This window comes from Geotrypetes seraphini, chromosome 1 (genome assembly GCF_902459505.1).
Source record: "Geotrypetes seraphini chromosome 1, aGeoSer1.1, whole genome shotgun sequence".
Classification (NCBI taxonomy): domain Eukaryota; kingdom Metazoa; phylum Chordata; class Amphibia; order Gymnophiona; family Dermophiidae; genus Geotrypetes; species Geotrypetes seraphini.
In genome coordinates, this window is record NC_047084.1 from 478,088,782 (window position 1) to 478,106,861 (window position 18,080).

General features: G+C 40.1%; 1 protein-coding gene across 1 annotated transcript in view; it reads left to right on the forward strand.

The window, feature by feature from the left end:
* The window catches only part of VLDLR (very low density lipoprotein receptor), a 114,433-nt gene that overhangs the window by 48,089 nt on the left and 48,264 nt on the right, over positions 1-18,080 (forward strand). The window contains exons 3-7 of the mRNA XM_033925291.1: positions 1,677-1,799; positions 3,332-3,454; positions 10,884-11,255; positions 16,904-17,026; positions 17,208-17,330. Of these exons, the coding sequence (XP_033781182.1) occupies positions 1,677-1,799; positions 3,332-3,454; positions 10,884-11,255; positions 16,904-17,026; positions 17,208-17,330 (864 nt within the window). The remainder of the gene's footprint in view (positions 1-1,676; positions 1,800-3,331; positions 3,455-10,883; positions 11,256-16,903; positions 17,027-17,207; positions 17,331-18,080) is intronic.

An 18,080-nucleotide genomic window follows, 5' to 3' on the forward strand; every position in this document is an offset into this window, starting at 1 on the left:
GCCTAGAGCAGGGGTGGACAGTGGCATAGTAAAGGGGTGGGGGCAGACCGCCCTGGGTGCCATCTTGGCAGGGACACTGGCTCCACTCCTCTCCTCCTCCTCTTCCTCTAACTCTTGCCAGCAGAAACAGCATCTCCAACCTGCAGCTCTCTGAAGACACTTTCTGCGAGGAAAGAGGGAGAGCCGAGGCCAGCATAGTCAGCAGGTTGGAGATGCTGCTCACACCAGCAAAGTTAGAGGTTTGGGGGGGGGGGAGGGTGGAGGCAGAGGGTGGGGGGAGAGAGGGCAGGGGGCACAACCACCCTGGATGTCTCCTACCCTTGCTGTGCTACAGAGGGTACATAGCCAATAGGGATCCCCTTTTAGTCTTTTGGTTCCCCTGCCATCAACATTTAGCCAGAAATAGCAATAGCCTTGGAGCAAAGGCAGTAGGGCAGGGATCTCAAAGTCCATCCTTGAGGGCCAGAATCCAGTCGGGTTTTCAGAATTTCCCTAATGAATATGCATTGAAAGCAGTGCATGCACCTAGATCTCATGCATATTCAGTGGGGAAATCCTGAAAACCTGACTGGATTGCGGCCCTCGAGGAGGTACTTTGAGACCCCTGCAGTAGGGTAACACTCGGAGCCCTCTTCGTATAGGCCAGGGGTAGGCAATTCCGGAGCCAGGTCGTTTTCAGATATTCACCATGAATATGTATGAGATGGATTTGCATGCACTGCCTTCTTGAGATGCAAATCTATCTCATGCATATTTATTGTGGATATCCTGAAAACCTGACCTGGCTCCGGCTCTCGAGGACCGGAATTGCCTACCCCTGGTATAGGGCTTAGTGATAATCGGATGCTGACTGCAACTAGGGTTCCACTTCTGAGATATTAGCTAAGCATAAAGGAAAATAGAAACTATGGAGGGAAACTCCTGTACCTTTTGGAATCTATATAGCCCCTGCCTTGGATATTTTAGGGAATCTAGCTAGAAAATGCCCAGATTGACTGATAAGGGCAAATGTATCTTGTTTTTTAGGTACTTGTTTGCATGAATCCTTCATTAATTTAGTCTTTAGGCTAGGTTCAAAAATGCAAAGCCTTTATACCTAGCTCTAGTCTTAGGACAGCAGTCTTATGAATCTTAACTTTTTTTTTCTTGGTGTAAAACCCCCTACTGGTGATATGATGTGATCGGGGACCACCAGGCCAGTTGGGTTTTCAGGATAGCCCTAATGAATATGTATGGAGCAGATTTGCATGCCTGGCGCCTCCATTATAAGCAGACCTCTCTTATGCATATTCATTAGGGCTATCCTGAAAACCCAACTGGCCTGGTGGTTCTCCAGGACAGGGTTGGGAACCACTGGTCTGGTGAATTGTGCTTAGAGGTTCAGATAGCTTATTGCTAGTAGCAATAGCATTCACTTTGAGCTGATCCTACTGGAGCTCCCCAGGTACACTTAAACACAGCTTTAATATGAAGACTTATACAGACTGACATGGAATATAAAGTATATGAATCTCTAAAAGCCTTCATTTTGTATGATTGAAGTAAATATGTAACTGAAAGTCAATTAGGTTTAGGCTATGTTCTTCCTCTCCTGAGTTCTTTGAATTACACTTGTTCTCCAACATGCTTAATCTAAATAGTGTAAACTTTTTTTATTTTTTTATTTTTTTTCTTAGAGAAGAAAACATGCAAGGAGTCTGACTTTATTTGCCGGAATGGACAGTGCATTCCTAACAGGTGGCACTGTGATGGAGACTTGGACTGTGAGGATGGATCTGATGAGAGCCTTGAGCTTTGCCGTGAGTTTAAGCTTTTAAGCTTTGAAATACCTTGAGTCTGTTTATGAAATACAAATATGATAGGAACTTCAAATTTGATAAATGAAGGACACATGAATAGTAACATTTCTTTCCTTTCCAGCATCTTTGAGTATACATCTTCAAATTAAAAAGTAGCTAGATAACCAGTTCAAGGTTATTCATTTTTTTTTTTTTAAGTTTCATTTTGCAAAAACTATACAATACAAAGCATCTCAAGAAGTATAAACAAACATTGTAAATAATACAGAAACGGCAAAATCCCAATCCCACCAGTCCCCCCCACCTTGCTTCCCTCCAAAGAGCCTCCCCCCCCTCGAAGAGCACATGTAGAATTCTAATGGCAGTACACACGCCACAAGGCAAAGAGCAAATACAAAAAGAAGGCCAGTTTGTAACAATCTAAAAAAGCATTATCCCCATATGGATTCAGAAAGAACGTTGGGCGAAGCCAAAGCCTCTCTCCAGTGTCGATAGATGGCCCAAATTTTCTGAAAAGCAGGTAGCCTGCCAGATTTGAAAGCTGAAAGTTTCATCATTGGACAAATATTATCAAATTTCCTCAACAAATGAATCAGTTTAAGGTGATTTCTGGCTGATTCCTCTCCCTCCCTTCACTTTCCTGAACTCTTAGTTTTTTTTAAAGTCGGGCCTAAACTGTTGAACAATGATACATAGTTCAGAAGGATAACTGTATTAAGTTGGGTCACTTTTTTTTTTTTTTTTTTAGTCCACTGTCCTGCACTACAGGATCCACCTTGATTGCTCAAGTTTGAATGAAAGGAATAGGGACTTCCCAAAGTCGCCTACAAAGAGAAAAAGTAGGGAATGCCAACAAAATAGAAAACTTGGTTTAAACTTGACACTTGTCATTCTTTAAGACCAAGTGTCAAGTATGCATAAAATAAATGCCACCCCCCACCAAAGAGTTGAGAGGAAGGACTTGAACTGGTACCATGTTTCAGCATAACTGCCGGCCTCATTCACAATGATTTGAACTTCTGTAGAAATTTTTGCATTTAGTTCAGGGATTAAACTCTCAAAGGAAATTGTCCTCCAAGTACTTTCACTGATAAAGGGTAAAATTTTGAATGCCCCCCTCCCCCCCCCAAGTCTGAGGGTAGTAACTTAAAAGTACGGAGCAGAAGCCATGTCAAACAAGACTTAGGCATTATACTAAACACTTTGAGCAACATATGTTGCTAGTTAGCTGCTAACTGCTAATGTACTAAAATTGGTTATAGTTATTGGTAGTATAACTGTGTAGTAAGCTCCAGTAAACTGCTTCATGTTGACGCTTCATACCCCATTTGACTTTTTCCACTTTTTTTTTTCCTGCACTGATTTAAAAACTCACCTAGTTACTGTTTTATTGCTGTGTCTGCACTTGACATGCTAAATGCATACGTCCCATCAATGATCTAGACAACTTAGGCCCTGTTTCCAAAGGACTCGCTTTGATTTCATAATGCATAAGATGACATTTTTGTATTCAGTGTAATTATTCCTTGCAGATATGAGAACTTGCCGAGTGAATGAGATCAGCTGTGGCCCTCAGTTGCCACAGTGCATCCCGATGTCTTGGAAATGTGATGGTGAAGTTGATTGTGAAAGTGGAGAGGATGAAAAGAGCTGCGGTAAGCCACAATCTCTTGCCTTTTTTATCTTTACTCTTCAGTCCTTTTTTGTGCTCAACATTTAGAATTCTGAAATGAAATGTGAGGTAAAGTAAACTTGTTTAAATACTAATTTTGTGCAATGCATATTCCTCCCAAGTGTGTACTACCGTATATCGAGTTGCATATATATGATTTGAATACATGTTAAATCATGTTACATAGTGTAATCATATTTTGTTCCTGGGCAGTAAGTGTGACTGCTTAATTGACCAAGCCTAAAATAGAGAAAATGTCTTATTTCCATAACACTTTGCTTTTGTGACAGCATAGTCAAATTTTTTTTTAAATTTACCTATTTATATGAAAACACAGAATCTTCATCATTTCATTCTTAGTCATAAGAGCAACATATGAATCACAATTAACATGTATTTATACTGAAATTATATAAAGATGACCACAGGAGATTTAGAAGTGAGTAGCCTGTGAGACTTGTGATTATATTTGTAACTCGTGTCGCTAATTAGCCCCCAGATGTAGTCTAATGTTTCCATATTGTCTCTGCAGCCCTAATATATACAAACCGAGTATATTTTCAATGTCAAGGAGTCAAAACAAATTGAATGCTGGCCGTAAGATGCTAAAACATATCAGATTTTGTATAGATGTAAATCTCCTTGGAAGTGATTCCAGAGATTTGGAAATCCTAAATATGCAATACCTGAGACTTTATAACAAGCCAATAAGTATAACTGAATTTTAACATGATTATCACCACAAAAAGCAATTACAAAACGGGCTCAAATCTAATTTTGGTTATGGTGCGGAAGATTGCAATGCAAGCATCTCCAATTGCCAGCTCATGAGGTAGACCTGAACAGATATAAAATGCTGCTGTATGGAGACTCACACTCCAATCAATAAATCGGATCATAACCTCACTAAGTCATGGTATGTTTACTAATGTTAATAGCGTATATATTCTCTTACCTCTCCTAACTCTCTTCACAGTGAATAATACAACATTTTATAGATCCTCAGAAGTACCATCTAGCACTCGTAGAAATTCATTGTGTCAAGCTTTATGCACTACTTCCTCCCCGGATCTTCATACTTTGATGTTAAATTTATAAATACTTTTTTTCCACTTTAGTGTATAAATGGTTGAAATGCTTAGCTTTAAATGTGTGGTCATGCTTTCAGGGATTTATACCGCCAACATGTTTCACCCAAAGGGGTTTTATCAAGGCACCATATAGCTTTCTAAAGCTTAACGCCGCTGTAACCGACCATTGAATGATCCGGTGAGGAAGTACATAAAGCCTGACAATGAATTTGTTTGAGTGCTAGGTGGTACTTCTTTTTTTTTTTTATTTCAATAATTTTATTGAATATTATAAATAATATACAAAAAGCAGTTCAAGTACATAAAGATTGAATAAAAAAAAAAAATAGTGATGTATAAACAAGAGAAACCATAATTGCATTCATTTGCATATAACAGACTAGTAAGAAGAATTCAATGTATTTGAAACTGCTAAGAAAAGAAATAGAAAGGATAGATGAAGCAGAGATGATGAAATAAAAGAAAGGAAAAGAGAAAAAAAAAAAAAAAAAGAGAGATAGAGAAAGAGAGAGAGAGTGAGAGAGTGGCAGAAGTGTCTACGAGGCAGAGTGAACATATGAATCTAAGAATGACCAAGGTGATTTATTTCGCACCAAATTTGTAGAGAAACGGGATATCGTATTCTTTTCATATGCATATGATTCGAATTTGTGGTACATGCTCAAAGAGTTCCACCAAAAGGTGTAGTCTAGTAGTGTGGATGACTTCCAATTTTTCAAAATGTGCATAAGAGCTGTCACAAACATGGTGTCAATGAGTTTAGGAGGACAGTTTGATAGTGCAAAACAAGGATGTTGAGAACGAAGGATTATAATGTCCATGGAAATATCTTCTGAACATTTGGTAATAGATTTTATAGTGTCCCATATACGAATCCAAAAGGAATGAACCATAGTGCAGTGAAGAAGCATGTGATCAAGAGTTCCAGGCTCTTTCAAACAGTTCCAGCAAGTAGGATCTTGTTTCAGTTTTGCTTTCCACATTCGAAATGAAGTCCATATAGCATTCCACATAACAAAGAACATTGATTGTGAAACTCTTGCAGATAATAGAGGACGGTTTGTAGATGACCAGAAGAGTTCCCAGTCTATTTCAGAAAGTGTGGTCGTTAGGATAGAACCCCAATGGTTCATAGATTGAGGTGTAAAGGTGAAGGTGTGGTCTCTTAAGATACTATAAAAAAAAAGATATCGCCTTACCTTTCAGTAAAGCCAAAGTAGACCAGTGACGAATAGTTTGTTGTGAGGTCATAAAGTCAAGGCGGATTTGAACATTAGATAGAATTCCAGTAAGCGTAAGCCATTGAGGATATGTAGAGGATGGGAGTGAGTTTACAGAACAGAAGGTATCAAATGGGACAAATGAAGTGGAGGAGATTAATTGATGAACAAACCACACACCCGCCCGCTGCCACCTCTTCCATGAAAGAGATTACCCTTATTTTGAATTTTAGGATTATTCCAAAGGGACAGGAGTGGGCCTTCAGCAACAGAGATCTCAGCCGCTGCATCTAATAGTTGAAAAGCATGTTGCGTTGCACTTAGCAAAGAATATTTTCTCAAGTGTCTAGGTATCGACACTGTAAGGAAGCAGGAGATGTGTAGTGGTGCACATAAAAAGCATTCCATTTCAAACCATGCTGGTTGATCCTGTGGATAAGAATCAGCAATCCAATGAGCTCCGTATTTGGCTAAGGATGCGATGTAATAATAATAAAAATCAGGTAAATTTAAACCACCTTTAATCTTAGAGGCTTTCAGCTTGGCGAGAGCAATACGAGGTTTTTTCTTGTTCCAAATAAATTCAGAAATTTTCGTATTAAGCCAATGAAAGAGTGACTTATGGCAGAGAAGGGGAAGCATAGATAGAGTATAATTAATTTGTGGGGCTAAGGTCATTTTAATGGAGACTATTCTACCCCACCAGGACAAATAAAGCGGGGACCAACGAGATGTAGTACTTAAAACTAAGTTTTTGATTTTAGATATATTGAGATTCTGAGCAAGTAAAGGGTCTTTATGTATTAAAATCCCCAAATATTTTACAGCTCCTTGTGACCATGGAAAAGGAAAATGAGCTAGATCTGAGGAGGAAATGTGATCATTTAGCGGAAAGATCTCTGATTTCTCCCAATTAACAGAATATCCAGATATTTGAGAGAATTGAGAGACGATGTGGATAAAATGCGGTATAGAGACAAGAGGATCCTTGAGAAAGAGAAGAACATCGTCAGCATAAGCTGCTAGTTTAATATCTCTACTGGACAAGGGAACACCTTTAATTAAGGAACATTGTCGGATAGCTGACAATAGAGGTTCCAATGTTAAATCAAATAGTAATGGTGAGAGGGGACAGCCTTGACGGGTACCTCTATGGAGGGAAAATCTATTAGAGAGAATTGTTAATCAGAATACGAGCCGTGGGTTGTCTGTATAATGTTTCTATCCAGTCTGTAAAAAAAGAATCAAAGTTGTACCATTTCAGTACTCGAAATAAGAAAGGCCACTCCACTCGGTCAAATGCCTTCTCGGCATCAATGGCTAGACCAATCACAGGATCAGACATTGTTTTGGCGTGAGCATTGATATGATGAAATAAACGAAGGTTATCTCCTATGTATCTATGTTTGATGAATCCAGTTTGATCTCCATGTATGAGAGATGGGATCACTGTGGTGAGTCTTAGTGCAAGTAATTTAGCCATAATTTTGTAGTCCAAATTGAGAAGAGAGATAGGACGAAAATTTTTAACCAGAGTAGCATCTTTGTCTGGCTTGGGAATAACTACAATCGTAGCCTCAGTGAAATTAAATTGCTTGTCCGGAGTGGAGTGGAGGAAATCATAATATGTAAGGTGGTACTTCTGAGGATCTATAAACGTTGTTGTTCACTGAAGAGTTAGGAGGGGGTAAGAGAATATATACCCTTCCAATCTGAAGTTTGGGTTATACTCACAGAAAATTTAACTTGGAACTATTATGCTGTTTGGTTAATTTACTAATGTTAATAGTACACATTATGCATTGTGTGGGTCCCCCTCTCTGCAAACTTTAGGTGAAGATGAAGGGAATACTTTTCAGCTGTCTGATTGTGATGCAGGGTCATGGGAAAGATACCTGCTTTCTCCAATATATTGATGTTCGTTGGTAAGCCAGTTGTATCAATTAGTTATTGCTTTGAGTAGGCTGACACTTTCTATATCGGTGTCTCGCAACTGTGCTGCAGCAGTGGTGTGCCACAGATTCCAGGTGTCCCATGAGATTCCAGAATTAAAATTCCCTTAAATTCATAAAATATACACTAGAATAGATGACATGTGTACAAGTGTCACCACTGACTCCTCTCCATCCTGGCGTAAGGGTTCTAGAATTTATAAGGGAGGGGTTTGTCAGGTTGGGTGGTATGGTGTGTGTGTGTGTGTGTGTGTGTGTTTTGGGTTTTTTTTTCTTAATCCTTCTGAATTTTATTTTTTAGGTTTCTGTTTCGGAAATGGTAGCAACAGAACTGTACATGTTAAAGGGACAGTTGCATCAGGGACCTATAGAGGCATAATACCTGCTTTGGCTTTTTTTAGAAGCCATTATAAAACTAGACCATTTCCTAGGATTCAGAATGACTTAAAGATCTTTTTCTTGGGGTGGGGGGTGTTAACAGAGAAAAGCCCAGCATTTTAAGATGTCCCCTTTCATTCATTTTGTATTATGAAGTTGTCTGCTGTTAATGTCTAGCCCAGTCTCCTAGAATCACAAGATCTTCAGGTTCCTCCTACTTCTCTGCCATTAACTGCATTTGAGGAATGGCAGCACCAGGCCAGTTGCTGGACAAAATATAGATGTGCTTCCCCCCCCTCCCTTGTAGACTCATGTGATCTATTCTGAATCAAGTGTACTATACCTCCTAGATTTAGGCACTGAAGAAACTTATTTGACCCTGAAGTTATAAGGTCGGTCTTTTCTTTAAATGCCAAATTGGATAAGGTGCTCATGCCAAAGGCGGAATTTACTACAAAATTCTGATAGCTCTTTATGTAACAAGGTACTGAGCTCAGTGCTAGATAAAAACAAAAACAAAACTGGATACAGATGTTCTGGAGATAATTTGTTATACACGGACATATAAAAACATAAAAATTCAATTAAAGTACAATGATAAAAAATACGGTGATAAAAATAATGGTTTATATATCGCAGGACTGAAGTTCTATGCGGTTTACAAAGATTATAAATGTTACAAATTGAGTAGAATTGACAGTTAATATCCATTGATTAACAGTTCTAGAGATCAGGTATTGAGAGATTGTGCGAATCAGTTTCCTATGTACTTTAAGAACAGATATGTTTTCAGTTGTCTCCTAAATTCCCCATATGTATTGGCAAGCATAAGTAGTTTCAGATCGTTGCCCCATAATGCTGCTTGATAAGAGAGAAGATGATGGTGACTGAATTTACATCCTCTAACCAGGGGGGGGAACAAAATCCAACCGGACCCTACATGGTCCATGTTTCGGCGAACACGCCTTCCTCAGGGGTCCAATGGTTTGCAAACTCGCATATAAAGAAATGGACTGAAAACAGTCTATTGTCTTTAAACATGTGAGCAAAGAACAAAGCTGAAGTAGCAAAATGTTGTTTGTCAGACTGTCTCCTAACGGATGTCCTGTGTACTGCTGGGGGGGGTGTTATTAAGATTTACTCTAATTGTAAACTGGAGTAGCATCTGTACTAGAGAATGACACAGGGACAAATGTGTCCCTGTCCCCACAGGAACTTTATTTCCCTGTCCCCTGTGTTTTGTTGTTGTCCCATTCCTGCAAGCTCTGCCTTAACTGCACAAGCCTCAAACACTTATGATTTTAAAGTGTCTGAGGCTGGCGCAGACGATGATGGCGCTTGTAGGAATGGGGGCAGGGACAAAACTTGTGGGGACAGGAAAATGAATTAAGTTTTTATTAAAATTTGATATACTGCTTAAATTGTCTAAGCAGTGTACAATACTTAAGAGAATAAAATTATTAAAACTTTGGGGGGATATAATTGATGAGATGAAAATCATAACATGATGTACTGGAACAAATGTGAAGGGGGATAGAACTACAGTTGTGATAGGAGAGAGATGAAGATGGGCAAGACAGTAGGAAGGGGAGACTATGCTCAGTTTCGGTGGAATTGGAGGCCTAGGGGAGAGAGAGGGTCATAGGTAATATGCATCCCTAAAAAAACAGTTTTGAAGTTTGTTTTAAAATGTATCTGGGTTCTTCTCTTCCCTTAAGTGAAGTTGGGAGTGAATTCCAGTGCATGGGTAGACAGTATGAAAAAATTTGTTTCTGAGTGGTATCAGAATAGATGTCATAAGGATGGAACATTTAAGAGAAATTGATTGCTGGATCGTAGTGTTCTTGAAGAGCAGTAAGGAATAAGTAATCTATCAATGAATCCTGGGGTATGTGAGATTTTAGTTTAAAATGCAAGCATTAAGATTTTATAGGTGATTCTGCAAGTGATTGGTAACCAGTGTGATTTTATTAGGGTTCCCACAGGGACAGGGAAAAGTTTCTCCCTGTGTCATTCTCTATTCTGTACCAAGAAAGGAGAGATGGCTTTAAAAATTTGCTACAGAATGGAACAATTAGGAAGTGAGGTATTGTATCCCACCGTGTTCCCTTTAAATGCTTAGCGCAACGCCATCTTCTCCTACACAAACTTAAGATTTTATTCTTCCCCCAAACCCATGCACTCTTAAGTGCAGACCAACAGACCCATGGTTTATCTAGCATTTAAAGAAAAAATATGCTCAGACCCAGAGACCACTGTAGAGGACAAGCCCCAAATGTAGCCTCGCCATCCAATCATAGCATATAGTTCTTTGAAGAATTTTGATTGAGTGCTTATAATCAAAGTTTCAAGATTTCAATCGCTTATCTGCTTGGAGGCTCAGACATGATATATCATGCTTCACCCCTGCATCAGGGAACTAGACACAGAAAAATAATGATATGGTAATCAAGGTCTCGCAACTTTTTTTTTTTTTTTTTTTTTAATCGTTCATAAATGCAGCTCTCAAAGATGCTTGACAAACTGATCCAGCACAGTACCGGCGGGCAGAGCTTTGGGTTCTGGCCCAGAAATAGCTATGCAGAAGAAAAATTTAACTTAAATCAGTAATTTAAAGAGGGTAAGGTTGGGCAGACTGGATGGACCATTTGAGTCTTTATCTGCCATCATCTACTATGCTATGCTAGGACAAGCAGTGGCTGTTAGACAAAATAATCTGCTTCTACCAGTCAAATAATCAAAATTCTTTTATAATTGCTTCTCCCTTACAGACAATATAACGTGCAGCCCAGCAGAATTCACATGCACCAGTGGTCAGTGCATCTCCAGGAACTTTTTCTGCAATGGCCACGACGACTGTGGTGATGGAAGTGACGAGCTGGACTGCCACCTTCCTACATGTGAGGCATATCAGTTCCAGTGCAAGAACTCCTTCTGCATCTCTTCGAGTTGGGTGTGCGATGACGAACCAGACTGCTCCGATCAGTCAGATGAATCCTTGGAGCAGTGTGGCCGCCAGCCACCTCCACCTGTAAAATGCATCGACAGCGAGATCCAGTGTGGTTCCGGAGAGTGTATACATAAGAGATGGCGCTGTGATGGAGATGCAGACTGCAAGGACAGAAGTGATGAGATGAATTGCCGTAAGTTGCAGCTCTATAGAATCTGACCTGTCACTTGCAGCTTAACAAAATAATTCTCATGTCGGCAGGGCAGTAAAGCAAAAGTCCATTCTGGCTGGTTTGAGGGGAAATTAGGGACTTTTTTTTTCTTGGCTTCTCTGCAGTGGACTGCATGTGTCTCTTGCCCCTGAAATACTGGGGATAATGAAGGAGCTAAAGAGTAATACATTATGGGACATAATTCTAGATTAGACAAGCACTTAACTACCCTGAAAATTTTTTTTAGTAATAGCTGGAGTACAGTAGTATGCTTAAACATGATTTATCCAAATGGCACTCAATTTTTATATATAAATGTTCTTGTGAGGATCACCAAACTCTCACCAAGATATATATCAAGCTCAGTATGTATCTCACAATGCCTCACCTCCAATGTATAATCCCCAGCTCCTCAGAAGTACTACCTGGGCTCAAAAGTTTTCACTGCCCTAGGCTTTATGTACTACCTCTTCACTGGAGCCGCTATCAATTTTCCCTAACAAACATACATTCAGTGGTTTGGTATGTCGGTGTAAAGCTTGCTAAGGGATGATAAAGCCTTGAAAAAACCTTCTATAGGTGAAACATGTTGGAGGCTCCTATTTACCTGAAAAGAAGACCACAATTAAAAAAGCTAAGTACCCTTGAAATATGCTAGAAGGGTTGTTAAATAAAAATTTTAAAGTAAAGTTTGTTAGTAAAAATTTGATAACAGCTCCAGTGAGGAGGTAGTACATAAAGCTTAGGGCAGTGAAAACTTTTGAGCCCAGGTAGTACTTCTGAGGAGCTGGGGATTATACATTGGAGGTGAGGAGTTGAGATACATAACGAGTTTGGTATATATCTTGGTGAGAGTAAACATGACTTTAAACATAGAAAATATTTCAGGGTTATCCTTCTGTTTATTTATCAAAATAGCTTATGTAGATCCTCAGGCTCTTTGTTCACCATCATTCATGCAAACAGTGCATGAGCCACTTTCTTCATCGGATCCTTTTTAATATACTATTACTACTATTTCTATAGCACTACCAGATGCAAGCAGCGCTGCAGAGTCACAAAAAAGAAAACAGTCCCTGCTTGAAAAAGCTTACAATATAAACAGCCAAGGCAGATGTCATGGATACAGTTAAGGAGAACAGTTAATCAGCTGGCTGGGTTGGAGGGCAGAGGAGTAGGGTTAAGGATTGTAGGCTACATCAAAGTGGGTTTTCAGTCTGCTTTTAAACAAGGGAAGGGGCTTGACAGACAAATCTCAGGTAATTTATTCCAGGCATAGGGGGCAGCTAGATGAAAGGAACAGTTTGGAATTGGCAGTGGAGAAGGGTAAAGCTAAGAGCGATTTATCTAAGGAACAGAGTTCTCTGGGGGAGGTACAAGGAGAGATATTGAGGGGCAGCAGAATGAACACACTTGTAGGTCAGCAATAATATCTTAAACTGTATGTGATGGTAGATAGGGAGCCAGTGACGTGACTTAAGGAGAGGGGTGACATGAGCATAGCGAGGTTGTTAGAAGATGAGTGCAGCAGTGTTGCACAGATTGCAAGGGGGAGAGGTGACACTGCAGGAGACCAGTTAGAAGTAGATTGCAGTAATCCAAGCGTGAGGTTAAGAGCTTGGACAAGGGTCTGGGTAGTGTGCTCAGAGAGGAAGTAGTGAATTTTGGTGATAAAGAAGCGACAGGTCTTAGCAGCTTGTTGGATGTGCATAGAAAGAGAGGTCTGAATCTAAGACCACTCCAAGGCTAGAGGAGACTGGAACAATGACAGTATTTACTGAGATGGAGAAAGGAGGAGGAGCCAAGGGTTTAGGAGGAAAAAGGAGCAGCTCAGACTTGGACATATTTAGTTTCAGATGATGGCAGGACATCCAGGCAGCAATGTCAACCAAACAAGAAGAGACTTGGACTTTTAGGTGAAATTTCAGGCAGAGAGAGGTAGATCTGGGAGTCATCGGCATATAGGTGATGCTGGAAGCCATGGGAGGAGATCAGGACACCGAGAGAAGAGGTGTAGAGAAGAGGTCCTAAGACAGAACCCTGGGGTACGCCAACTGCTAGTGGAATAGCAGCAGAAGAGGACCCACCAACTCATACACTAAAGGTGCCTTGGGAAAGGTAGGAGGCAAACCAGGAGAGGACAGAATTGTGGAATCCAAACGAAGACAGTATATCAAGGAATAAGCTGTGATTAACAGTATTGAAGGCAGCAGACAGGACAAGAAGAATGAGGGTTGAGTAAAGGCCCTTAGATCTGGCTGTAAACAAGTCACTGCAGACCTTGGGGGGCAAAAACCAGATTGTAGGGGATCAAGAATCCTGTCGTTGAAAGTAAATCAAGGCAGCAGACAGGACAGCATGCTCGTCTCTCAGATAGGAACGGAAGAAGGGAAACAGGGCAATAGTTGGACAGGCAGGAGGGGTCCAGCGAGGATTTTTTGAGAAGCAACTTAACTGCATATTTGAAGGCAACAGGGACTGTTGCAGTGGAAACAGAGAATATGGCATATGGGAGGGAGGGATAACAAGTATGCGAGATGGTGTCGAGTAGAGGGGTGGGAATAGGGTCTGAGGGGCATGTAGTAGGCTTGGCTGAAGACAGAAGCTGTGCCGTTTGTTCCTCTGATTTCAGAGCAGGAAGAAAAGTCAGCAGTAGTTGGCGGAGGGACAAGAGGGCAGGACCAGATGAAGCTTTCTGAGCCGTTTGGGTGAAGGAGATGCGAGATTGAAGTTTGAGAGTGGATGGTGGGTAGGGAAGAAGGATGTGACTTTGTAGTAAATTCAAGGGCGATCATGTGGACCTTGTCATGGAAGTAATAACCATAATCTGGGGGGAGAGAGGAGGGGGTCAGAAATGGGGGCGCTTTGAGAAAGGGACAAAGACGCAGGTTGGAAAAAAGGGAGTTAGTTGGATGTAGTCTTGCTTGACCCATATAGGTGTAGAATTTAAAGGTCGGCATAAATTTTAAAGCAAAGAAAGTTGGCACTTGTGAGATTTGAGCCACTGTTGAGGTTTGGTACACCTGGCAGAGTGAGGAATAGGGGAGCAAGGGTGTCAAGAGGAGAGAATAGAGTTGTACAAGAGCCTAGTGGACAGACTTGGATAACGCAGGAGACAAGGAGAAGTGAAACAGTAGAAGAGAGCGTGGAAGGATCGAGGGCTTGATTTCAAAATCTCTTGGAGGTGAATGGGCATAGTGGAGGGGGAGTGATGGTGATCCGATTTTACTACTTTATAGATGACACTTACCTTATGCAGTTTTGTATTTGGGGAATGCCAAGCATACATCAGACACCACCAATAAGTTAAGGTATCACTGTGGAGCTAATGGATATACCTAAGAATTCCACAAATATGGAATATGTTTGGAGCCTCAACCCTTAGGAAGAATTAATAAAGCATGGATATGTTAGAGGCATTCCCTGAATACAAAACTGCATAAGATAAGTGTTATTTTTTAAAGTAGTAAAATCTATACTAAATCTACTATTTGTACTCCATATATTAAAATGGATCTGATGAAGAGAGCAGCTCATGTGATGTTTGCATGAACTATATATATATATACCGTATTTGCCGGCGTATAGGACGACTGGGCGTATAAGACGACCCCCCAACTTTTAGTTAAAAAATAGAGTTTTGTGTTATACTCGCCGTATAAGACGACCCCTTCTTCCGCACACCTTCTCTACCGCCCCGGGTGCAGCACAGCCGGCCAGGTTCCCTTACTTTTGTGGCACTTCCCCGACCGACCGACAACAGCCCCGGTCCGACAAACCTCCCTGCCCTTAACCGCGAATCTAAATTACCTTCTTACAGCTGGCGTATAAGACGACTTTTTAGTACCTTAAAATCCTCCCCAAAGTCGGGGGTCGTCTTATACGCCGGGTACAGTTTACATGCCCTTACTTGCGGGGCTGGATGTACTCAGTCGCGCGGCTCTTCTTCTCCCTACCTTCTCTGCTTGCAGCACAGAGCCGAACGGAAGTCTTCCCGACGTCAGCGCTGACGTCGGAGGGGAGGGAGGGCTTAAACAAAGCTTAAACAAAGCCCTCCCTCCCTCCGACGTCAGCGCTGACGTCGGGAAGACTTCCGTTCGGCTCTGTGCTGTGTTATATATAACAAAGAGCCTGCTGAGGATCTACATGGAAAACTATATATTTTGATAGAAAATATTTCAGTTATCCTTCTGTGTTTATATTTAAATATACCCAGTTGAAAATTTAGCCGCTGCTATTGATACATGACTTTAGCCATATCAACTTTAACTCCTAATTATATCTTTTATATCGGTATAATTCAGGTGACTAGATGAGCTATAAACAGATGGTGGTAGAGTATCAAACATGATTCTTTGAGGGTAGGTCTCAGTTGCCAATAAGCCAGTTGGTTATGCGACATCACAACCTCTTTCTATCACTGTTCTTTGAGCATGCTTGAATCAAATAATTGACTTCCAAATTGTGGTAGGTTATTACCACACATGAAATACACGTTAAAACACAGCAAAAGCAATTTATAATAATCTAGCAAATAAAATGGAAAGATCAAGTTCAATTTATTTGATATAGCTCCAGTATAAAACCAAGGTTAAAAATCTAAGCAGTTTACAATAAATAAGAGTTGAGGGGATAAGACACAAACCTTTATGAACAAGATCAGGACCTGTTTAGATATGGCTGCCCCAGAATGGTACATGTGGCTTTTATACGTCTACTTAAGCAATAAAATACTGTTACAAGCATCCCTCTCCCTTCCAAATCTAACTAAAACAAGGCAGTAACACAGTAAGTTTCAAGTTTCAAGTTTATTAAAATATTTGATTGAACGCTTTTCAGGATACAAAGCGTTTTACAAAGAAATAAAATTGGATATATTAAAATTACAAATACATCGTAAATAAAAATTGTTACTTAAAAAATTAAAAAACGAACTGGGGTAACAAACACATGGAACAGTAGGAAAGGAGGGAAAAGAAAAAATACAATAAAAAAATAAAAAAAACAAGATGAGTTAATCAGGTTGGGTTAGAACATAAGGATAATGTGAGAAAAGGATTTACAATCTTGAAAATCTAAGAGAAAAAAAAAGGGGTATATACTCAGAGTTTAATACAAAACGATAAAATTAGGAATGAACCGAAAAATAAACTTTTAGTTAAAGGCTTCTTTAAAAAGAAAACACTTTAAACTATTTTTGAATTTATTCAAATCTTGTTCAAGTCTTAAATGAAGAGGAAGGGAGTTCCAAATGGTAGGGGCTGTAACCGAAAAAATAAGGTCACGGCGAGTACCTATGACTTTCAAAGAGGGAACATAAAGGGACGCTTGTGAGGAAGATCTGAGAACTCTAGTGGGGCTGTAGGGGATCAGAAGCCTGTCTATAAATGCAGGTGTATTATTTCTTAATGTCTTAAAGACTAATAGTGCTATTTTATAGGTGATTCTATATGAAATTGGTAGCCAGTGAGCATTTTGAAGCAGTGGTGTAACATGATCGAATTTTTTTGAACCTGAGTACTGAGTACTGAGAAACTCCATAAACATGTAGGAACCAAAAAGTGTGGGGAGGTTTTGCCACTAGCTTGTACTTAACGGGGAGCATTGGGCTTTTGTTTTCAACTTTTCAGCTTCGCGCACATGTCAGCCAGATCAGTTCAAATGTGAGGATGGGAATTGCATTCATGGCAGCCGGCAGTGTAATGGCGTACGAGACTGTCTTGATGGCACAGATGAGCTGAACTGTAGAAAAGGTGAGTTAAACAACTTAACACTAAGTACATTTGGTCTTGAGCCAAAAGGGTCCTGGCAGTGTTGCAGCACATCCTGCAACATGGAACAATAAAATTAAGCACTAAGTACATGATGCATTCATTAAAACAAATATAGAAATACTGTTGATTTTGACTCCCACTTATCTCAAACTTTTTCCAGTCAATACATGTTCTGGACCTGGTAAGTTCAAGTGCAAAAGTGGAGAATGCATCGATATAAGTAAGGTCTGTAATAAGCAACATGACTGCAAGGACTGGAGTGATGAACCCCTTAAGGAGTGTGGTGAGTATGATGAGTATGAAAAATAGCTTTACTTACCCCTCACATGATTTACGCAGTGTTTGTCACCACTGAAATGTAGATTGCTTAATGAGTTACCAAGGGATTCCATGGACCCAAAAGGTGTAAAGGATTTGTTCAGTACAACTAGCTTTGTTATGCAGAAACAAATGGGTTAGAAGGGGTTGGGGGACAATTTGTCCCCCCAACTGTGTGGGGTCTAGATATCCCCATTCTGTCCCTGCCCCATTCTTACAAGCGCTACCTTAACTGAACAAGCCTTAAACACTTAAGTTACATAAGTTAGACAGTTCTAAATCTAATAGATGCTGGCACTGTCATCTGGACATAGGGACACTGAATCATCTGTTCTATTGTCCTTTGAAACTCAGCTTCTGGAAATCAATATGGGGACAGATTAATCTCATACTGGAATCAACAATCCCTTTGACATTAAAGGCAATTATATGTGGAACACTGCTGCATATCAAGCCTTCTATGGATCGTTACAAATGCAGGCTTTTTCTATGACAGAGATAGCGATGCAAATAACATGCAATTGGAAAAATTGTGATCGCCTCAATTTTTCGTTTTGGTGGGCCAGTTTATGTTTAGGCTATAAATGAGAAGATGAATGCAGATATGTTGGGGCATAGCAAAGTATTTAAATTGGTGTGGGGCCCATTGACATCCTTTGTTAATTCAACATAATTGTCTTTATTTAATTTTTTGTGTTTTATGCATATCCAGGAT